Source organism: Lactuca serriola, chromosome 8, assembly GCF_051521515.1.
Source record: "Lactuca serriola cultivar US96UC23 chromosome 8, Lser_US96UC23_V15, whole genome shotgun sequence".
Classification (NCBI taxonomy): Eukaryota; Viridiplantae; Streptophyta; class Magnoliopsida; order Asterales; family Asteraceae; genus Lactuca; species Lactuca serriola.
Genome location: NC_136415.1, coordinates 125,905,227 through 125,930,473, shown reverse-complemented (window position 1 = coordinate 125,930,473; position 25,247 = coordinate 125,905,227). Strand labels below are relative to the sequence as shown.

The 25,247-nt window shown below is 39.0% G+C and overlaps 1 protein-coding gene across 3 annotated transcripts in view; it reads left to right on the top strand.

Moving 5' to 3' along the window:
* Positions 1–25,247, top strand: part of LOC145069643 (calcium-transporting ATPase 4, plasma membrane-type-like) — a 30,984-nt gene extending 5,737 nt beyond the window's left edge. The window contains exons 3-8 of one of the 3 annotated variants that reach the window (XM_079016598.1): positions 3,235–3,342; positions 21,554–21,608; positions 21,782–23,946; positions 24,025–24,196; positions 24,285–24,565; positions 24,707–25,247. In XM_079016598.1, the coding sequence (XP_078872724.1) occupies positions 3,235–3,342; positions 21,554–21,608; positions 21,782–23,946; positions 24,025–24,196; positions 24,285–24,565; positions 24,707–25,003 (3,078 nt within the window). In that variant the 3' untranslated portion in view covers positions 25,004–25,247. Of the gene's footprint in view, positions 1–3,234; positions 3,343–21,553; positions 21,609–21,781; positions 23,947–24,024; positions 24,197–24,266; positions 24,566–24,706 lie in introns of all 3 variants that reach the window. The other 2 variants (XM_079016597.1, XM_079016596.1) reach the window with 2 other exon arrangements.

The window sequence follows — 25,247 nt, the reverse complement described above, 5'->3', positions numbered from 1 at the left end:
GGAAAAAACCCATTGGAAACTCCAAATCGGTTCAAATAACGGAAGCGGTTCTGAGATACATTCCCCGACACCGGACGGATCAAATCCTCCACATCCTTGGCAACGTACATCGCTTCCTTTGTTGTACGGGGTCGCTGCAAACAAACCCAACGGCGAACATCATCCTGGAGCCCTGGCACAAAATACCCGATAGCTTGTCTTTCCAGTAGCTTGGGAACAAGAGAGAGCAAATACTCGAAATCATCAATATATTCCAGAATGGAATCAGATTGTTGAATTTGAGCGAGCTGGATATAAGGGTTTTGAACTTCTAATCCACTGAATCGTTGCAGAAGTTCCTCTTGGAACTGTTCCCAGGAAAGTAACGGATGAAGTTGAAGAACAATGGTAAACCAATGTTGAGCAACACCCACCATACTCAGCTGAGCTAATCGTAAACGAAATTGGGGATGCGTACCATTGATGTCGAAGAAGAGATTGGCCTTCTGGATCCATCCTTTAGGATCGAACCCATTGAACTCCGGAAGCTTAATTTTCTTCACCGACCAAGGTAACCCAGATGATTGCTGCTCAAACTGTGGAGGACGACGGGCATCACCACCGGAAGGGAACAAGGGCTCTCTTGTAGGCGGTGGTGGAGATGGAAAGACTAGACCAGATCCAGATCCAGTTTCAACGAATCCCTCCGAAACCGACGTCTTCTCCAATTTGGCCATCCACGTCAACATTTGCTTACAAAACGCTATGTTCTCCTGTTGTTCCTTCTGAAAATTGTTGTTCAAATTTTCCATATTCACCTTCATCTCTCCCATGTCTATCTGAAGTTGAGAAAGAGTTGCATCATGGTCATCCAAACGTTGAGAGGTAGAGCGAGTCCCAGCCATGAATTCACTGGCGGCAGGTCAGGAGCAGGTCGGACCAATGATGGGAATATAAATTGTAAATGAAACAAGAAACAGATGAAATGCTGAAATGTGATGAATGAATGAAAGGAGAATGAACTTGTATTGATGATTCAATCCGCAGATTGCCCAGGGAATGATCCCTCTCTCATTGAAACAAATCTTCAGGAGCCAATACAATCATAACAACAAAAACATGACCTCATACTTTCTTATTCCCTCTCTATATATTCTCCTCTCTACATAACTAACTAATGATAGTCTTTCCCCTTTTTACCCCTGGTCCCTTTCTAGAATATACCAATAACGGTTTAGGTGTGACAATTACTGTGGTCCCCTCTTCTCTATTTGCATCAGTCTCTAACTTATTTTTTTTAATTCGAAAGGTCTGTACTGTTTGTTTTTGTTGTGCGCTTGGTCCCTGTCTTACTTCTTGATTTTTTGATTTATTTAAATAAACACACCCAACCCCACTTCCACATCACCTTACCTTACCTACCCCACATTATTTAAATAAATTAAAAAAAATCAAAGGCAAAATAGTCTTTTTAGGTAAGACAGAGACCAAACACAACAAAACAAACTGTAGGGACCTTCTGAGTTAAAACAAAAATTAGGGACCAAACGTGCAAATTACCCCAAACCATAGGAACCATTCGTGTAATTTACTCTAATATCTTATATAAAATAAGAAACTCTTTAAAACATGATTCAATGTAATTAACTTTTAACTTTTTTTCCAGAAAAATGTTTAATTGACATTATACATAATAACTTCAAAAGTATAAAAGTTATTTATATTATAAGTACACATTTTAATGTTAAAAGTGGTTTGACTCTTAAGTAAGGGTGTCAATTTAGCATGATCCTTAGTATATTGTGGTTGGCAATCATTTGTATCTTTACCTAATTGGCTTTCCTATAAGCAACAACCATCGCATAGCAATCTTTGAGTAACCCTCTATCCCTATAAATTTCATCAGTTTTTTCTATTGAAATAATTAGAACCTATTTGGCATTCCTAAGTACTTGGTCATATACCATATTCCACTAAGGCCTTTCAGATGTGAATTTTTAATTTACATCTCATATGATACTTTTAAGAAAATCTCCAACCCTACATCAGAATTTAAATATTACACTAAATTTAATGTTAATTTATTCTAACCTAACACTAAATTTAACATTAAATATAATGTTGGTGAATAATACAACACAAAAAATAGTCTTTTACATATATATATATATATATATATATATATATATATATATATATATATATATATATGAGTGTGTAACACCCGACGTTTTAACATAAGGTACATCTGAAATTTTCACTTTTACATTTATAATCGCCTTGGTGTACACTTGTATTAATAATCTAGTACTAGACATGGTTTACGACTACTCAAGCCACCATTAAACTCAACAATGGATTTACGGTTACACTAACTACCATTTTCTCTAATAACAATTCTAATAGACTTAAAACTACTAAAACCTACCATTTTCTCTATTAACAACAGTAATGGACTTATAACTACTCAAACTACCATTAGAACGTCACATGGTACTCATTATGTGACTTTCTGTACTCCTCAAGTATTACCATAATATAACTCATATACTCAAGACCTCAACACTATAATGTCATTAAACTCTTTTTACTCAATGAGATTCTTTTCTAAACACCCACTCACCCACTTTCATATATAGATTCATATTTTTTATGTTAGATATATAGTTGTGACTTATGACGGTGAAATTAATCGGACAAAAGTTGAAATCACTGTACAAAAGTCTACTTAAATTGGTCAACACAAATCAAAAGTTTCAGCTTTGGCCGTACGAAAATTTAGTCCCAAATCTCTATCTATGCTAAATCCTAGTAAGTGATAATATTATTAAGATCAAGTTATAGTTTTGGTCATGGATATACTTGATTTTTGCAACTTTGATGCCAATCAATTTTATTGGTAATTTTGGTTGTTATTTGAGGTTTTTGTAACATTTTTTCTGTTCATCTTCAAAGTAAAATGAGAAAATTAGTCGGTGAGTATAGTTGTTTGCAATTTTGGTTCCCAAAGTATAGCTATACTATTTGGAACGGGTATAAAAACGTTAAAATAACCTTAAATAAGGACCAAAATTGCAAGAGAAATTTTTCGGACCAAACTTGCAAAAATTTGACTATATTATAGGACCAATTTACTTTGTTATTAATAAAAACCCATTCTAGTTATGTTAGTAGATCTCATTTTTCCTTTCAACCATATAAATCTCATGTGTTCTTTATTTAACTGCCATGTGTATGTTAATCATTTGCTCACAGGATTGGCGTACATCCGTGTCACTTATCAAAACGCAAGCCCGACGCTTCCGTCATGTATGTGACTTAGAAAAGCGATCTACTCATGTAGACCGATTAAGCAAAACCAAGGTTCTAATCCTTTCTTAATCATTCTTTGGCATGCCTATATATAGATTCATATATTTTTTTTATGTTAAATACATAGGGACTGTTAGGCTAGTGGGAATTATTCGGACATATTGGTTTAAAAAAGTATTAGACAATATTTTATATATTAGATTCTAGAGGGTTAGAGTGTATATATATATATATATATATATATATATATAGAGGTTAAGTTCAAATGAGAACACTATTTAGTGTGAGAACACTACTTTATGTTACTATTCTACTATGAATTTAATATGTATTGTATTGTAGTAATTATAATATGAATATATTCAATTTTATATTGCTATTATACTATATATATATATATATATATATATATATATATATATATATATATAATAATAATAATAATTTAGTAAATTCTAATGTGAATGTTAAATATGTGATTGTTCATATATTCGGTGATGAATAATGTCATAAAGTTGTACATATAAAATTTAAATGTGAATATTAATATGTGATTGTTCGTATATTTGTTGATGAATAATGCCATATCGTTGTATATACAAAATTCATAGTAGAATAGTAACATAAAGTAGTGTTCTCACGTTTTCACATTAAATAGTGTTATCATTTGAACTTAACCATATATATATATATATATATATATATATATATATATATTCCTCTGTAATCATGTTAATACACAATAATACAATTCAATCTTTTACAAAGTCTATTTTGGTATCAGAGCCAGCTAACCCTAATACTTCCAATACCCTACGTCGATCTTCTTTCCCTCTTCTTTTTTTTTTCTTTCAACATCATCCTGTTAAAAAAAAACACATGACATCGCTCACAGCTTTCTCCTCTTCTGAGAAGACCACCCACAACTCTCACAAGTTTGGTTTTACTTTATCCCCAAACAATTATGGATATTGGAAGACGATGATACAACCCTTCCCGGTCACAAACAACCTCTTTGGCTATGTTGATGGCTCAATTCCGTGTCCTCTGATCTTCATCATATCCTCCACTTCTTCTGGTAAGGAAGCTGCTGCTATGGTTTCATCATTGACACCCAACCCTGATTATCTAATCTGGGTATTATCTAATATGGGTTTCAATGATGCTCACGTTCAAAAGTTAATCCTATCCACCATATCTAAAGCATCTTTTCAACATGTTTATGGTACTACATCTCGTGATCTTTGGCTGTCTCTTGAGCGTACATATGCTCCTCACACTTCTTCACGTGAATACATTCTTAAAACTCAACTTTTGAAGATTGCAATGAAGCCTGATGAGTCCTCCTCTACTTAAGCATAAGAATACTCGGGTGCACTAGCCAATATTGGCGAACCGGTAAAAGAAAAAGACCTAGTAATTGTTGTTATATCTGACTTGAGGGAAGAATACAATGGGCTAAAATCTACCTTGCCGGCTAGGTAATTCCCGATTGCCTTTGTTGAACTCCATGGTCTTCTATCAGACGATGATTACATGGTCAAGAAGACATTCACAGAAGTGTCACCAACCCAAGCCTTCACAGCTGCTACCCTCTCTCGCCAACCTACTCCTCCTGCTGCCGGACAGTCCATGACACAAACTGAGACACTTTAGGCTGTTCACTAGCTTGCACAACAGCTGGGTCTACAACTTCAACCAATAAACCCACAACCTGCACAAGCTTATTACACCAATCGATTGGGAAACAACTGAGACCGAAACAATCGGTCAACAAACAACCGCAATTGGTGCAGCTTCAACAACTGTCAACAGGGAGGAGGTAATCGAAATCAATTTAGTTGGGCATCAAATCAAAAACACTGTTTGTGGTACTTGTAACAGGTGCGATATTGGATATGTCCCGTCCCAATGTCCAAATCGTGACCGCTCACAAACATCCGCTACTTGGCTTCCGGATACTAGTTCAAGTAAATCATGTCACTCCGGATCTCTCGAGCTTTGATCATTCGGAGGCATACCATGGTGATGACAATGTTGATGTTGGCAACGGTAAAGGTTTACCCATTCTCCATATTAGCTCCTTACAGTTTCATTCTCCAAATAAAACCTTATCTCTTAAACATATACTTTATGTCCTAGAAATTAAAAAAACCTTCTTTCTGTTCAGAAGTTTTGTCATGCTAACAATGTTTATCTTGAATTTCATTATTCTTTTTTTTTATTTTTTATTTTTTTATTTTTTTTATTTTTGTGAAGGATGAGATTACACTATTCTCCTCACGGGTCCAAGTAATGGTGGTCTCTATTCTTTCCACCTTCTGCATATTCAACCTGTTTATAAAGTTGCCTTCTATGTCACCCGTGCTTCCTCCACCACTTGGCATCAACGATTGGGGCATCCTCATCTGCAATTGTTGAAGTCGATGATTTCTAGATATAGTTTACCTTTACTAAATAATTGTGATACTTCTAGTTGTGATTCTTGCTCTATTGGCAAATCCTCAAAACTTCATTTGTCATCTTCTACTTATAAAAGTACGTATATTTTGGATTTACTTTTCTATGATGTTTGGGGACGGCAAATCCTCAAAACTTCATTGGTCATCTTCTACTTATAAAAGTACGTATATTTTGGATTTACTTTTCTATGATGTTTGGAGACCCGCTCCCATTGCTTCCTATGATGGTCACCGTTACTTTCTATTATGTGTTGATCACTTTTCTCGCTTTATGTGAATTTTTTCTTTAAAATCCAAATTTGATGTCTCTGATACTTTCAAAAACTTTCTTGTCACTGTCGAACGACAATTCCAAATCAAATTAAAATATGTTCAAACGGACTGGAGAGGTGAATTTCAGAATCTTTCTCATTTTTTCTCATCCCTTGGTATTACTCGTCTTTCATGCCCTCACACGAGTGAACAAAATGGACTCCTTGAGCGACGTCGCCATCATGTGTTGAAACTGGTCTTACTTTACTTACCTAATCTCGTGTTCCACAACATTTTTGACATATTGCTTTTGCTATAGCTGTTTATCTCATTAATCCAATGCCATCTCGGTCAAATTCCAACATCTCACCTCTTGAACATGTGTTTAATCACAAACCAAATTTTTCCTTCCTTTGGGTGTTTGGTTGTCAATGTTATCCATATCTTCGCCCATACAACAAGCACAAAATGGATTTTTGATCCCTACCATGTGTTTTTCTTGGTTACAATACTTCTCATTATGGTTATCTGTTATGACCCGGGATCTAGACCTCGTGATTGGACCAGTGCTAGTGCTTGAAAAAGCCGTGAACTCCCCTGTAACCTAGCCTCCTGTTTGCAGGAGACTAAACTAAGCTATTAACCTAATATTACTCTATTGATTGTTTTCAAATTCCAGCATATCTTATTTCATTAATGACTACCCTTTAAATAGGGATAAACAAAAGACTCAAATCAAGAAAAAAAGACTTCTAGAATCGACTCAAATAATAAAAGATCCTAATTGCCAAAATTAAAAACGGAAACAAGATAACTTCCTAGAATATAAAATACTTATTATCTATTAACTTAAAGACCTATCAATTATGATTCATAACATTATCGGTGCTACGATCCCCTTTCGGATAGGCTTTATATAGCCCAACACGTTTGTTTCCACGGACAATCCTTCCCATACAAAATTATTGCCCCTACCTACCCCATCTTACCCACTCCAAATCCTTACATATCATCTTATCCTACTCCCGTGTAACATCCCAAAAATTGAGACCAAATTTTTTTTTTTTTGTTTCAATTATATTGCTTATAATATTTGTTTGAGGAAAACATTACTGATATCAAATGAATTTATAAACCATAATTACATGTCTCAAAACCATATCATCAAATAGTAATAACGTCAGAGTACAATCCTAGAAATCTCAAATGCGGAATCATGTGTGTGTGATGCACTGCTACCCTGCAGACTCCTTCCCTTTCGACGAAGAGGTACCTGAAACCAAAACTGAAAACCGTAAGCACAAAGCTTAGTGAGTTCCCCCATCATACCACATACCATTTAATAGTGTCTATTCCTCGGTATCTTTCAACCAGTAGCCGGGAACTAACCTCCCCTTCAGTATCTTTCAACCGATAACCGAGAGATAACTTCTCATTCGGTATCTTTTAACCGGTAACCGGGAGCTAACCTCCCCCTCGATATCTTTCAAATGGTAACTGGGGACGATTTCACCTCTTACCGCTATCACATAATAATGTAACATGATAATATTGCTAGGCATGCATGGGTACTATCTACTCCTTCGGTATCTTTCAACCGGTAACCGGGGGCTATCCCACCCCTACCACTACTACACATATATCATAGCATCCTAGCACATAATATAACAGATAGCAACATGCCATATAATTATCACAAATACAATTATCTCTACTATAACTCTTACTAGTGGGCCGGTCTTGGTGCCTTAGACCCACTTCTACTAGAAGGTAACTCACCTTGATGTCATGTAGTGTTTGCACTGTCCTTGGTATGGAAATTAACTCTTCTCGACTTCTCAATTCCTACACAACATCCTCTTTTCATTAGTATTTCATACTCATAACCCTTACAAGGGTCACTCAAGTCCAAGTCAAAGTCAAGGTCAAAACCCTAGTCAAAGTTAACTTTGGTCAAAGTCAACATCTGGTTGACTAGACTCGTCGAGTTGGTTCACCAACTTGTCGAGTCCCATCGTCCATGAAAAGCTACAACTTCGTCCCTACTCGTCGAGTCTAGCAAGAGCTCGACAAGTTCGCCTTCAACAACACATCAGACCTTCTTCAACCGGCTCGCCGAGTTCATCTTCATCCGTATAAAGGAGTTCAATCTATGACTCGCCGAGTTCCCCTTGAACTCGTCGAGTCCGTCTTCATGTGGTTGGGACATTGCCTTGAAGTCGTTGATTCCGCTCATACACTCGCCGAGTTCCATGATTTCCAGGTCCCTAATGAGCCTAGAAAATTGAGTGTTCTTCTAGCTTAGCATCTGGTCCATTAACAGAAGGATTTGACGGGAAATACGACCCGACTCGCCGAGTCCCATGAACGACTCGATGAGTCCCTCTTTGTCCCAAACTATACAGTCGATTTTAATCGGTCTTAATGCATCTATACCGTAGATCTGACATCCTAGGGTCCATATTATATGTGAAGTTACAAACTTTACGTTCATGCATGGGCCATTTAGCTCAAAAGGCCCTAAAATGGAGTCTTCAAGATGCATGGGGCTCTCATGGCAGTAAAGTTGGCACCTTTATGCCATGAGAACCGTCCTAAGGTTCCAGATCTGAAGTTATTTCTCTACATAATGACCCAAACCCGAATGTAACTTAGAAATGCCCCAAAAATGACAAGATTCAAGCCCTAAAGAGGATCTAACAAATGGAAAGTCAAGGTTGAAGCTTTTTACCTCAAATGAGCTGGAAATGAAACACAACCAGCTTCAACTTGAACTCCCAAGCTCATTCTTCCTTCTTAAGCTTCACAACCACCAAAAATGCACAAAAATGACACAAGAATCACTTAAACAAGGTTAGGGTTTTGATTTAGGGTTTCTCTGAGTTGGAAGGAACGATGGGGGCTGGTTTGAGGCAGAATAAGTCGTTTAAATAGGGTGCAAACCCTAAATATTAGGGTTTCATCCATACAGCTTCTATTCGTCGAGTCGGTCCCCCGACTTGTCGAGTAGGTCACTAAATTCCCGGTTAAAATCGAGTCTACTCGACGAGTTGGGCCTCCAACTCGCCGAGTCCCAGAACAAAACATGAAATTACTTGAATTTAAATATGTACCAGGAACCGGGTGTTACATCCCGATCTCGCCATATCAACAAATACACCACCACCTATAACACCTAACTCGACACTATCTGCAGCTCCACCATCTCCAGCCCAACCCCGTCTTTTATATAGCTATCATAGACGTCCCAATACACTTACCCCCATCCCATCCAGACGTACCTTCTTCTACCCAAACCCTACCACATTCTCAGCCATCCAACCTTCACCCTAATCCTAAACCCACTAAACCTTATAATGCCACATGTTACAACACCCAGATCTCCTTTCCTTTCCTGAAACCGAACCGGCCACCTTTACCGTTGCTAACGAACACCCTTAATAGCGTCAAGCTATGGCAGAGGAATATTCGGCTCTTTTATGAAATGGTACTTGGTCTTTAGTTCCTCATGTTCCAAATTCTAATGTTGTTGACTGCAAATGGGTCTAACTCAAACGGGACCAAACCGGACTCATTAAGCATTATAAAGTGCACCTGGTCGCTAAAGGGTTTCGTCAGCAGCACGGTCTTGACTATCAACAAACTTTTAGCCCGATTATCAAATCCACTACCATTCGGGTTGTTCTTTCCTTGGCGGTTGCACAAAAATGGCCCTTGCGACAAATTGATGTACAAAACGCCTTTTTACATGGAAATCTAACTGAGACGGTCTATTTGCAACCTCCAGGCTTTGTTGATTCCACAAAGCCTAATCATGTTGATCTTTTTCATAAGTTCTTGTATGGACTGAAGTAAGTCCCCGGAGCATGGTTTCATCGATTGTCCACCGTTCTTCATGCTCTTGGCTTTCATGGCTCTAAAACCGACCGATCGTTGTTTATCTACTCCTCCAAAGGTGTTCTTTTATACACGCTCATCTACGTTGATGATATTATCTTAATGGGAAATAGTATGGTTGCCATTGACAGTGTCGTGCAAAGTCTTAGCCGAACCTTTGCTATTCAAGACTTGGGGCCACTGTCATACTTTTTGGGAATTGAAATTATGAAACATGATTCTTAAATGCTTTTCTCCCAAAGAAAATATATTCTTGAGATTCTTGAATGAACCAACTTATCCAACTCGAAGCCAGTGCTGTCACCCATCACTACTACATCCAATCTTGCTCTTAGAGATAGCCCTCAGTTTGATGACCCTATGAAATACCGCCAGACAGTGGGTGCACTTCAATATGTGACTCTTTCACGTCCAAATATTTCCTTTGCAGTTAACAAGGTATGCCGGTTTATGCATTCTCCAACTCAAAATCGTTGGGTGGCAGTTAAACGAATATTACGATACTTACTTGGCACGGTTACATATGGGCTTTTGATTAAACAAGACTTTTGGTACACGTCTACATGCTTAACATGCTTACACTGATGCAACTTCTAATCCTCTTAGTGTCTTCTCTGATTCGGCTGGTTGCTCGGATGACCGCCGATCCACTGGGGGATATGCTATATATCTTGGGTCTAACCTTGTCTCGTGGTCAGCCCGAAAACAAAAGACCGTCTCTCGGTCATCTACAGAGTCTGAATACAAAGCCTTAGCCAATACAGTTGTTGAACTCACATGGCTTCAAACTTTATTGCATGAACTTCCAACTTGGTATGTTCCAACCTTGTGGTGTGACAATCTAGGCGCAACATATGGAGTTATAAAATCTGCAAACTACTTTCTTTTTGTTAAGTTAATCAATTACTAAGCAAATATGGTATAGTATACTAGTATTTCGTAAGGCGATCCATTACCACTAAAATAGCATTGTACCCGTGTGAGTTAAGGAGTCCTCTGGAATCCATAAATATCTCATCCCAAACTTGAGCTGGTATTGGTAGGGGTTGTATTAGACCTGTTGGGTGGGTAGATATCGCTTTTTGAGTTTGACAAACACCGTATGCCTGAACATATTTCTGAACTTATTTTCTCATGCCCACCCAAATCCATTCAGTTGTTATCCTTTGGTTAGTTCTAAGTTTACCCGTGCAGCCGCCTATCAGTGAATCATGGAACCTTTTCCATAACTTGGGAATTAATTCAGATTTTTGTGGAATGACCATCCAACCCTTGTACATCAGTCTTTCCCTATCAATCGTGTACCCACATGGTGTTTTCCTCTTCCTCTTAAATCTTTCATTACTTGCTGAATGAAGGAATCCGCAACAATTTCTTTATCCAAGTCTTCTAACGGAATTGACTGGGAGGAATTAAGAGTGCCCAATTCTGTCGTTTGGGTGAATTCATGAGAGAGAGGGCATTCGCCACTTTGTTGGCAGGTCTTGGTTTGGTTTGTACTGTATTTCAAAGTCAATGAAGGAATCCGCAACAATTTCTTTATCCAAGTCTTCTAACGGAATTGACTGAGAGGAATTGAGAGTGCCCAATTCTGTCGTTTGGGTGAATTCACGAGAGAAATATTGCCCATTGGATCTCGCCTGAGTTTATAAACCCATTTGCAATCTATAATGTTGGCATGAGGAACTGGAGGAACAAGAGTCCAAGTGCCATTTGTAGTAAGAGCAGTGTATTCCACTGCCATGGCATTGCACCACTCTGTAGACTTTCTAGCAACCAAAAAAGATGTGGATTCAGTAATAGAAGCAGTAGCATGATAGGCCAAAGGGCTATAAGGGGTGGTCGGTTAGGGGGGCAAGGGCGTGGAGCAGGAGGTGGCGTGGCAGCTGGAGGTGAAGGTGGCTCGGCCAAGCTAGCGTCTGGGGTGTGTGGCGGAGATGCTGCAGGAGTAGTGGTGGTAGGAGTGGTAGGGGGTGCGGTTGGTAGTGTTTCATCAATAGTAGTGGTAGAAATCGGATCAGGTGTATTAGGTATATAACATGGAAAAGACGAAACATAGATAGGGGTAGGGGTAGGGGTAGGTGTAGGGGTAGGCGCAGTAAGAGTTGGTGTTTTGAACGGGAAGACATTTTCATTGAATCGAGCATGGCGAGCAATGTAGATTCGATCCTTGGAGGTGTCAAGACACCGATAACCATGGTGAAATGGACTATAATCAAGAAAAGTACAAGAAGTGGAGCGGAAATCCATTTTATGTCTGTTATAGGGGCATAGGTGAGGCAAACACTCACAACCAAAAACCCGAAGAAAAGTGTAGTTTGGCTTTCGATTGAATATATGTTGATAAGGTGATCTGTTTGATGAGGTTCGAGATGGTAGGCGATTTATAAGGTATACTGCTGTCTCAAATGCAAATTGCCAAAAACGTTGGGGGAGGTTGGCATGAGCATGAAGTGTGAGACACCAGTTTCAACCACATGAGGATGACGTCTCTCAACAAAACCATTTTGCTCACTAGTATGAGGGCACGACCGGCGATGAATGATTCCAAGGGATGAGAAATACGAAGAGAGATTGCGAAATTCCCCTCCCCAATCAGTTTGAGCACTTTTCACTTTAGAATTAAATTGTCGTTCAACCATTTTAACAAAATTGATAAAGGTTTGAAAAACATCAGATTTATGTGGTAACGGGTAAAACCACATATAACGAGAGTGGTGATCAACACAAAGCATAAAGAAACGACAACCATCAAAAGATAAAGTTGGTGCAGGACCCAAACATCACCATAAATTAAGTCTAAAATGTTATTACTTTGAAAAGATGAACTAGGTAATGAAAGTTTGGAAGATTTCCGTAGTTGACAAGAAGAACATAAATCTAAACATTGTTTTGTGGAAACAGGAAGCGAAAAACTAGAAACGATTGTATTAAAAACTCGTTCATGTGGGTGACCAAGGCGGCGATGCCAGACACTTGAAGAAGCTTTAATTGCTGTGAGAGCGATCTTTGGTATTGGCTTCAGACTTAGAGAGTAGAGACCATTATTACTTGGTCCCGTGAGAAGAGTGGTGCGAGTAAGTTTGTCCTTCACAACAAAGAAAGAAGAGTGAAATTAAAAGAAAACATTGTTGTCATTACAAAATTGTTGGACAGATAAAATATATTTCTTAACTTCAGGAACATGAAGGATATTAGAAAGATTAAAGGTTTGATTGGAAGAGTAAATTTTTGAAGATCTAATGTGAAGAATAGGGAGAGAATTACCATCACCAACATGAAGAGAGTCTGGACCACGATAAAACTCAGAAGTGTCAAGATTGGACAGGTCTGGTGTGGTATGAGAGTTTGCACTTGTATTAGGGAACCAAGTAGTGTTTGAAGTGGAGACGTTATCAGCGTAAGTGGCGAAATTGGCTTGTAGGTTCGATCTTGTAGGGTTGCTAGCATCTTGATTATTTGGACACTGAGATGGTAGATGACCAATGCCACATCGATTGCAATTACCAAACACAATGTTTTGCGTGGAGGCCCAAGCAAATTGCCTAGAAGAGCTCAAATTGTTGTTATCACGGGATCGATTTTGGAAATTTCCACGTAAGTTATTTCCATGCGAGTTGCCTTGACGATTGCCTCGATAGTTGTTTGTGGGTCGTGAAACATAAAATGCCTGAGGAGTTGCACGGGCAATCAGGTTAAGTTAGAAGCCAAATTGGGACGCCATATTATGTAGAGATTGAAGTTGGCTTTAAAGGTTACTGATGTTGGGTGATGTGTTCCTGTTAAGGCAGTAAACACATTTGGCTTTGAAGCAGGGACATCAACAAGATTTTTATTGATCATGTAGTCATGATCACTAAGCAAAGCATGCAACTCGATGAAAGTAATAGATGGGTGACGGGCTAGAAGGGTGGACTTGAGTCCATTGTATTCTTCACATATCCCGGATATAACAAGAAGGACCGGATCCTTGTCTTTAACATGCTCACCAATGTTGGCAAGTGCAATAGCATATTCTTCTGCACGTGCAAGATAGGTAAGAGGAGTTTCATCGCCTTTCATGTCAAGTTTTAGCAACTGAGTTTTCAGTGTGTACTCTCTAGAGAAGTTGTTTGGAGCATAAACACGTTCTAAATGTAACCAAAGATCTCGTGAGGTAGTACCTTGGACGTGTTGGAAGGAAGATTCTGATATGGTGGAGATAGTGAAACCTCGTATCTTATTCAATTCAAATTGATATTACATCAGATCACTATATATAATTGAATATTACATTTAGGTACCCTCTACTTATTATAAATATAAAACACAGTCTAACATTCTCCCGCAAGTTGAGGGCGGGGAACGACCTGCAACTTGGATCGTAAGAATTGGAATCTCTGAGAGGATAAAGGCTTTGTAAAGACATCTGCGATCTGATCACTCGTAGATATGAATTGAACATTTAGTTGACCTCATGCTACCTGTTCACGAACAAAGTGAAAATCAACTTCAACATGCTTAGTACGAGCATGAAACACAGGATTGGCTGAGAGATAGGTAGCTCCGAGATTGTCACACCAAAGAATAGGAGGAGATGTAACTGATATGCGAAGCTCACGCAAAAGAGCTTTCAACCAAATCAACTCTACAGCAGTATCAGCAAGCGCTTTGTACTCGGATTCAGTTGAAGACCTTGAGACTGTCTTTTGTTTACGAGCAGTCCAGGAGACAAGATTTGATCCCAGATAGATTGCAAATCCCCCGGTGGATCGACGGTCGACCGGGCAGCCAGCCCAATCAGAATCAAAATAGGCTTGAACAGGTGACGAGGCCGAATCTTGCCAATGAGCATCTGTAAAAGCCTGTAGAGAAGAGCTTGACTGGTGGCGAATCAAGAGACTAAGATCAGTTGTGCCCTTCAAGTAACGCAAGATACGTTTAACAGTAGACCAATGGTTTTCTGTTGGAGCATGTATAAACTGACACACCCGGTTGACAGCGAAAGCAATATCCGGACATGATAAGGTGACATACTGTAAGGCTCCAATTGTTTGACGATATGTAGTAGGATCCAATAGAGGAGAGCTATCATCAGTAGTCATTGACTATGACTGAGAGGAGCTCATCGGAGAGCAAGTTGGCTTGCAATCAGAGAGACTGGACCGTTGAAGGATCTCAAGAATATATTTCCTTTGAGATAGTACAATGTTTTGCTGATGATGAACAACTTCGATGCCCAAGAAATAATGAAGTGGACCAAGATCTTTAATGGCAAAACTGGAGCTTAGACGATTGATAATGCTACTTATAGCTGCTTGGTTGTTACCGGTGATGATAATATCATCCGCATAAACAAGGACATAGGCAAGAGTGCCACCAGAATTGTGAATAAATAGAGATGGATTAGTTTTAGATCCTACAAAACCAAGTTGAAGTAGAACTGTGGATAGCCGAGTAAACCATGCCCGTGGGGCTTGTTTGAGCCCATAGAGAGACTTGTGCAGAAGACAAATATGGTCTGGTTTGGTTGGATCAACGAAGCCAGGAGGCTGTTTCATGTAAACTGTTTCTTGTAAGTCACCATGTAGAAATGCATTTTTCACGTCTAATTGGCGTAGATCCCATTTGTTGGCCACGGCAAGAGACAAAATAACCCGAATGGTCGTTGATTTGATGACAGGGCTGAATGTCTCATGATAGTCAACTCCCGGTTGTTGATGAAAACCCTTGGCAACAAGGCGTGCTTTGTAACGAGTGACATTTCCCTGTGGATCCGTCTTTACCCTGTATACCCACTTACAATCAACGAGGTTAGTATTTTTAACATAAGGAACTAGAGACCATGTGCCATTATTTTGAAGTGCTTGAAACTCCTCATTCATGGCAAGACGCCACTCTGGTGATTTGTTAGCAACGGTAAACGAAGTGGGTTCGCTTAATGAAGGGGAAACACGAGTAGAGGTGTAAGCAGATGGATCAAATGCAATTTTACGTTTGGGATTTTGACGCAAATTAGGAAGCCGAGACCGAGGAGGAGGAGGTAGGGATTGTGATGTAGGGGCAATAGGTAAAGGAGTGGGAGAGGGTGATGGATCAGTGGAGATGAGATCAGGAACCACTATGGGAGGTGGTGTGGGAAAGACAAAAATATAGGGATTAGGTGAGGGGGTGGTCGGTGGTGGAGAGTAAAAAGGGAAAACAGTTTCGTTGAAACGAACATGTCGAGCAATGTATATGCGTTCGGTTTGGGGATCAAAACAACGATAGCCATGATGTATAGGGCTATAACCAAGGAACACACACGGAGTAGAACGAAAATCAAGCTTGTGGCGATTATAGGGACGAAGATAGGGAATACATTGACAACCGAAAACACGAAGAAATGAATAATCAGGTTTTCGGTTGTAAACTTGTTGAAAAGGAGATTGATTTGATGAAATCCTGGATGGTAACCGATTTATAAGGTAAATAGCAGTTTCAAAGGCAAACTGCCAAAAGCGTTGTGGGAGATGGGATTGGGCAAGAAGGGAAAGACCGTTTCAACAACATGGCGATGACGACGCTCAACAATCCCATTTTGTTCACTAGTATGAGGAAAGGAGCATCGATGAATGATGCCACGATTTGTGAAGAAAGAAGTGAGAGAACGGAATTCACCCCCCAATCTGTTTGTACATTTTTCAGTTTGGTGTTGAATTGACGTTCAACCATTTCAGTGAAATTCGTAAATGTAGAATAAACATCAGATATATGCATAAGAGGATAAAACCACATATATCGAGAATGATGATCAACACACAAGAGAAAAAATCTACATCCATCAAAAGAAATTGTGGGGGAAGGGCCCCAAACATCACAATATATCAAATCCGGAACTTTATTGCTACGAAAAGAAGAGTTATGTAATGAAAGTTTGGAGGACTTGCCCAATTGACAAGAAGTACATAGAGAAGAATTGAGTTTTGTAGAAACCGGTAAAGAACAACTAGAAATAACATAATTAAAAACACGTTGATGTGGATGACCGAGACGTTGATGCCAAATAGTAGAGGAAGATTTGGTTGCTGTGAAGGCAATCTTAGGAATTAACTTGAGTTGAGGGAGACGAAGCTAGTAGAGACCATTATCACTTGGACCCGAAAGAAGGGTAGTGTGTGTAGACTCGTCCTTCACAACAAAGAAAGAAGAATGAAACTCAAAGTAAACATTATTATCACGACAAAATTGTTTAACAGATAATAGATTCTTTTGAATCTGAGGAACATGAAGAATGTTTGTAAGATCAAAAGTTTTATTGGGTGAAAAGAGTTTTGATGAGCCAATATGAAAGATAGGAAGAGGATTACCGTCACTAACATGGAGTGAATCATTACCATGGTATGCGTTGGAGTAGTCAAGATTTGATAAATCAGGGGTGACATGACTATTAGCACCAGTGTCAGGAAACCATGTAGTTGCTGATGTGGATCCAACATCTGAACAGGCTGCAAAATTTGCTTAAGGGTTGGACCTCTGAGAATTAGTAGACTGATTTGGACACCGAGATGGTAGATGGCCTATACCACATCGATTGCAATGACCATACACGGTATTCTGAGTTGAAGCCCACTGAAATTGTCGATTGGGAGGGTTATTGTCACGACCATAGGTAGAATATTGGCCTCGTGAGTTGCCACGAAAGTTTCCCCGACGGTTGTTCCGGTTACTTGGTGGTCGGGATGCATAATTAGCCTGTGTTTGTGTGTTGTTAGAGCCAATAGGATTTAGTTGATATCCTAACTGAGAGGCTAACAAACTTAAGCTGTTAAGTTGAGACTGAATGGTTGTGATATCAGGTAAGGAATTAGATGGAGTTCCTCCGGTAGCAGCAACAAACACTTGTGGCGAGGCAGTAATAGGAACCGTGGCTGATTTGTTGATCATGTAATCGTGATCAGATAAAATACCATGCAGGTCGTTGAAGGTAATCGGTGGATGGCGGGCCAGAAGATTCGATTTTAAACCGTTGTATTCATCTCGCAAGCCTGAGATTGTAAGCATAACCAGATCTTTGTCCTTCATGGGTTCACCAATATTAGCAAGGGCAGAGGCATATTCCATTGCTCGGCTAAGATACGTCAGTGGAGTTTCATCACTTTTCATCTTTATGCGAAGTAACTGTGTTTTTAAGGTGTATTCATGGGAAGCAAAGTTTGGTGCATACGCACGTTCTAATGAAAGCCACAAATCTCTAGAGGTCGTACCTTGAACATGTTGGAAAGATGCTTCAGAGATGGTAGATAGAATTATCATTCTTACATGTGCATCATTGGAAACCCAACGAGGATAACTAGGGTTATTAGTTATTGCATCTGCTGTGGTAATTTTCTGTTCTGGACATTTGATGGTGCCATCCACATAACCGATCAAGTGATAGTGATTAGGAATGGTTCTAGCATTGCCTTCCAGAAACCATAGTTGGTAGGAGAAAGAGTGAATGCAAATTTGTGGGTATTGTGGGCGGTTTTCTCTGCAACAGTGAAGGCAACGATAGCAGCCATGTTTTGATTGGAAGAGAAATTGAGATGGTGGAGAAGATGTCGCCAATTTAGGGTTGGAGGCGGTAGAGGGAACTTGGCTCTGATACCAAGTGAAACCTCGTATCTTATTCAATTCAAATTGATATTACATCAGATCACTCTATATATAATAGAATATTACATTTAGGTACCCTCTACTTATTATAAATATAAAACACAGTCTAACAAAGATAATGATCATACGAACATGAACATCGTTAGAGATCCAACGAGGGTAACTAGGGTTGTCGGTAATTGCATCTCATGTGCCGACTTTGGGCTCTGGGCATAGTATTGTACCGTCAACATAACCAAACAGATTGTTGGAGATAAGAAAAGGTTCGATCATAGCCTTCCGATACCCATAATTCGTGGGGTGAGAGGGTAAAAGCAAACTTGTGAGAGTTATGAGAGTTTTTCTCTTGTGTAGTGAAGGTAGTTATGGTTGCCATGAAGCTTCTTGATGGACCAACGATTAGGGTTTAGGCCGTATCAAAGACTGCAAACGTGAGCGATGGCTGGTAAGTGGTAATAGCGTTTTAGGCTTACTTGGCTCTGATACCAAGTGAAATCGTGTATTATTAATTGTTGATAAAAATTACACGATCCTAATATATATTGAAAGATACTATTAGCTAAATACAATTAGGTACCCTCTAATATAAAACAATGTATTAAACTAAACTAACTTAGTCTAACAGTCTTGACAACCGGACTAAAGATTTCATGAAAATCAATACCCTGTTGTTTAAAATCATTGGCAACGAGACGAGCCTTGTAGCGAGTGATTTTTCCATCTTGGTCTCGTTTTACTCAGTATACCCACTTGCAATCAATTACCAATGACTGAGTACCATTTTTGACAAGTGCGTTGAACTCTTCAGCCATGGCAAGACGCCATTCAAGGGTTTGATTGGCGGCTGTAAAGGAAGTCGGTTCAAGGATTGGTGTGGAGGATGAGACCGTGTTCAAGGCAGCTGAAGTATAACGTTGGTTGGGCTTGGGGTTTGGCCGAAGGTTAGGTGGCTGAGAGCGAGGAGGCGGCGGTGGAGGTGAGGGTGGTGGTGTTGGGTCACAAGGGGCGTTAGGTGAGGTTGGAGAACTGTTTTGGAGGGAGGGAGAAGGGGTGAAGTTAGCGGGTAGGGAATTAGGTGGTGTAGGATGGTCAGGTGAAGGTGGGTAGTTGATTGGTGTTGGGTAAGTTGAGGTATAAGGATTGGTGTTAGTAGTGGTGGGTGGGTTAGGGTAGGTTGAAAGGGAAAAACATCTTCACTGAACCGTACATGACGAGCGATGTAGACTCGTTCAGTAACGAGATCCAAGCACCGGTATCCATGGTGAGTTGGACTGTAGCCCAAAAATACACATGGTGTGGACCTAAAATCCATTTTGTGTTGATTGTATGGCCATAGGTGTGGGAAACATTAACATCCAAAAGCACGTAGAAAATTATAGTGTGGTTGTTTCTTGAAGATGATCTCAAATGGAGATTTGTTGGAGGAGATACGAGATGGCATGTGGTTGATAAGATACACTGTTGTTTCAAATGTGATTTGCCAAAATTTTTGGAACATGAGAGTGAGCAAGGAGTGTAATGCTCGTTTTAACATTGTGTCGATGTCGACATTCGACAATACTTTTTTGTTCACTTGTATGTGGACAAGAACGTCGGTGTATGATGCCAAGAGATGAAAAGAAAGGGGAAAGATTGCGGACTCCTCTCTCTCTCTCTCTCTCTCTCTCTCTCTCTCTCTCTCCTCAAATCAGTTTGAACAGCTTTGAGTTTAGTGTCAAACTGTTGTGTTTGGCGCAACACTTGTACTGCATCTTCCAACCTCTTCTTCTTTTTTTTTTTTGCTGAAATTTTTATTATATGTTGTTGAAATTTTATTTCACTTTTTTATTTCGTTTTTTTTGGTTTATTCTTGTTGATTTTTTTTTTGTTTTTTTATAATAAATAATGATAGATTCTTGATGAAATGTCATTATTTTTTACTAAATATCTTTATTTTTTTGTTGAAATATCATTACTTTTTTATTGAAATATCATTAATTCTTGCCGAAATGTTATACATTATTAAATTTTCCGTATTAAAAAACTATTTTTGATTTATAAAATTAGTTTATTTTAATTTTTTAATATCTGCAGTAGTATGCAGATGTTAAAAAAACAAACACGTTTCTTATTACAGTCTGCAACCGTTTGGTCCACCTCTTCTACTACAGAGGGTAGAGGGTTGCAGAGGTGGTCCGCAGACTTCATGAATTTTTGCTTCAGAAAATCAAACAGCACCTAACATGACAAGATCTTTGTTTTTTTACCTATTCTCCAATGTGTGTTGGCCAGGGCAGTGGCGTATTCTTGTGCACGAGTAAGATAGGTGATTGAAGACTCATTGCCTTTCATCTCAATCTTGAGAAGTTGAGTCTTCAGCGTGTACTCTCTTGATGATTTGCTGGGTGCATATGCTCCTCTAATGCAAGCCAAAGTTCTCTAGATGTCGTATCATGAACGTGTTGAAAGGAAGCTTCAGAAATTGTTGAGATGATTACCATTTTGACATGTGCATTGTTGGAGATCCAATTGAGATAACTAGGGTTATCATTAGGAGCGGCTTCAGCAGTTGCTTGAATAATTTGGGTTGGACACTGAACTGTGCCGTCTACATAGTCCCTATTTATACTAATCATAACTGAATCCTAAACAAACACAAAAACTTAATAAAAGGAATGTTTCTTAAAATACCCCCGGTACTAAATTTGTCCCAGAATTCTCAATTAATCAAACATCTTTCTGGGAGTGACCACTTCAAATAGTTCTTCCTGTTCAATCTGTATGCCTACTGAATCTGTTGTAAATGGTGTAGTGGACTTGAGATTCTGACATAATAAACTTTTCTAATACATAGTGCAAGTATATCTTCTCATGCATCGTCATTTTTTCACACGAGTTTGCACACTGCAGATAGACCAGCGAACTATGATCAACTCTATATATATATATATATATATATATATATATATATATATATATATATATATATATATATATGTTTAGGAGATAGTTTGTCCAAGATCTGTCACTAAATCATTTTGTTTTCACCTTGGCAGGAAAACCTGAAAGTAACCTTTTTAACCATTAGGGCAGCAATGCGCTATATGGATGGTATGTTCTTAAGCAACTATGCATATTTATTCTGCAGACTGTAGCATAAACTGAAGTGCACTTGACCTTGTAATTCTTTGTAGATTGATCTTAACCTTTTTTTTTTTAAACTTTATGTGATCATCTATGTAGCTTTTAAGCTCTTACTCTGTTTTTTTTTTCTCCATGTATAGCAGGAGAATTATCCTTGAATCCTAAGTCAACTGCAAATCCTTTTGATTTCATCAAAAATCCAGATAAACTTGCATCCATGGTTCATGATTCATCTATACCACAGCAATCATCCTTGAATCCTATGTCAATTGCCAATCCCTCTGATTTCATGTTAAATCCAGATAAACTTGCATCCATAGTTCATAATTATGACATAGAGACCTTGCAAACCCTTGGAGGAGTTGATGCTATTGCAGAAATTGTAGATGTCTGGATGCATGAAGGAGTGGAATCAAGTGATTTATCTAGCAGACAAGATATATATGGCATCAACAAGTACTGCAAGAAGCCTTCCAAGAGTTTCTTAATGTTTGTATGGGAGGCCATTCATGATCCAACTCTTATTATCCTTATAGTATGTTCCGTTGTCTTAATAGGCATGGGACTTGTAACCAAAGGCTGGCTAGATGGTCTGGGAATTCTCCTGATTATTTTATTAATTGTCACCATTACTGCTGTGAGTGACTACTACATTCAATCCTTGCAATTTAAGGATGATGACAGCAAGAAGAAGAAAAAGATTTCGTTTCAGGTCACTAGAGACGGGTGTACACAAAAGGTAACCGATTATGAGTTGGTGGTTGGAGATGTTGTCCATTTATTCATTGGTGACCAAGTTCCAGCCGACGGGATATTCATATCAGGATTCAACTTTTTGATCGATAAGTCCAGCTTGACGGGTGAGACTGATCCTGTCCACATCAGCGAGAAGAAGCCTTTTCTATTTGCAGGAACTATAGTGCAGGATGGCTCGGCTACAATGCTTGTCACAGCTGTGGGTGTGAAAACCGAATGGGGAAAATTGATGGAAACATTAAATAAAGGAGAAGACAAGATTACTCGTGTGTTGCAAATCAAGGTGAAAGATGTTTCCACAATCATTGAAAAAATTGGATGGGTGTTTTCCATGTTGACTTTTTTTGTGTTGACTGTGAGATTTCTTGTCGGAAAAGCAATGCGAAATGAGTTCTCGAGTTGGTCGTCTAATGATGCTATGTCTATGTTAGGTCATTTCACCACTGCAGTTACTATTATTGTTGCTACTGTGACAAAGGGAATACCTCTGGCACTTACACTGACCCTTGCCTTTGCAATGAACAAGTTAAGGAACGTCAATGCACGTGTAACAAATCCATCTGCTTGTGAGGCTATGTGTTTTTGTACTTGCATATGCACAGATATGACCGGGACTTTAACAACAAACCGTATGTTTGTTGATAAAATATTTGTATCTGGTGAAACAAAAGACGCTAGAGACAGTGGAGGTCGAGTTTTATCTTTGGGATTGTCAGACAGTGTGTCTTCTGTGCTCCTGCAAGGTATATTTAAATGTACAGGTTCTGAGGTGGTTGATGACGAAAGCGGTAAAACTTCTATTTTGGGCACCCCGACAGAAACAGCAATATTACAATACGGGTTAGATCTTGGTGGTGATTTCAATGCCATAGATAGTGATATTAGGATGCTGAAAATAAATTCTTTCAATTCCACCCAGAAGAAAATGTCTGTCATTGTTTCTCTTCCTGGGGTTCGGACACGTGCGTTTTGCAAAGGTGCACCGGAAGTAGTGTTAGGATTATGTGACAAGATGATCGATGTTGGTGGAGAGATTGTTCCCATGTCTGAAGAGAATATAAACTTTATCACGGATGTTGTCGATGAATTCGCAGCCGATGGTTTGAGAACTCTTTGTTTGGCTTATTTGGATGTGGAAGGCAGCTTTGGTTGTAATGATGACATGCCTGAGGGTGGCTATACATTAATTGCGGTATTTGGAATCAAAGATCCACTTAGACCGGGTGTAAAAGAGGCGGTTGAAACCTGTTTAGCTGCTGGAATTTCCATCCACATGGTTACTGGTGATGATATCAGGAGAGCTGAAGTCATCGCAAAGCAATGTGGGATACTCACTGATGAGGGCTTAGCCATAGAAGGTTCAGATTTTCCAATCATTCCTAGATTAGTTCAGGTAATGGGTAGCTCATCACCAACAGACAAACATGAATTCGTGAAGCGTTTGAAAGACATGTCCGAAGTTGTTGCAGTTGCAGGCGAAGGCACGATTCGTGCTCCTGCTTTGCAAGAGTCGGACATCGGATTTGCCATGGGGATAGCAGGGACAAAGGTTTATTATACTCTTAATACCTAAAATCTCAAAACCATTCATATTTATCGCAAATCTCAAAACCATTCATACCTACAGGTCGCGAAAGGACAAGCTGATGTCATTCTGATGGATGATGATTTCGCGACAATTGTGAAAGTAGCCAAATGGGGACGTGCTGTATATGTTAATTTTCAAAAGTTTGTACAGTTCCAGTTAACAGTGAATATGGTTGCTCTCATGATCAACTTAGTTTCCGCATGCATCACAGGTGAGTTGGTCTTTTCGGGAAATTAATCCATAGGTCGTTCATTTAATTATTAAGTTCTTAAAAACCTCAGGGACAGCACCACTTACAGCTGTCCAATTGCTTTGGGTCAACCTGATCATGGGCACTTTGAGTGCACTAGCACTGGCCACCGGGCCACCAAATGATGGTTTAATGAAACGACCTCCTGTTAAGCTTACCGAAAGTTTCATCACCAAGATGATGTGGCGGAATATCATTGGTCAAAGTATTTACCAAATGGCTGTCCTGTTTGTTCTCAATTTTTCCGGGAAGCCAATCTTGAATCTCCATGGGCCGAATGCGACTGCGATCCTTAATACTTTCATTTTCAACACGTTTGTCTTCTGTCAGGTTACACATCTTTAAAGATATCTATGTTTCTATGAGCTATATGACATATATATATATATATATATATATATATATATATATATATATATATATATATATATATATATAATGAATGGTATCGGTTCCTTAATATATTTGCAGGTCTTCAATGATATAAACAGCCGTGAAATTGATGATATAAATGTTTTCCGAGGCATGTTCAGCAGTTGGATATTCATGTGTGTGATGATATTGATAGTTGTATGTCAAGTAACCATAGTCGAGTTTCTTGGGACTTTTGCAAGCACCATGCCACTAGATTGGCAACTGTGGGTACTTAGCATTGTGGTCGGCTTGGTGAGTATGCTGATTTCAGTTGTTTTGAAGTGCATTTCTGCTGTCAAAGAACCATATGATGATGGCTATGAGATCCTCCCTGCTGGCCTAGAAAGTGTTTAAAGGAAACCTCAAGAGTAAATGCTTAGTCTTCCTTTCTTTCATTTTCTTAAAAACTATTACGAATATCTCCAAGAACACAAAATAAAGCTTATACGTGTAGTCATTAGCTGTCATCTCACTGTATATATGCTGTCATATTAGTATTAATATTTTCCTGTAATAGCTCCTCAATTAGCTCCATTCCATGTATGTATTATTGGCTATAAAAGCCACTGTAAAGATCAATAAGTGTGCAACTTCCGTA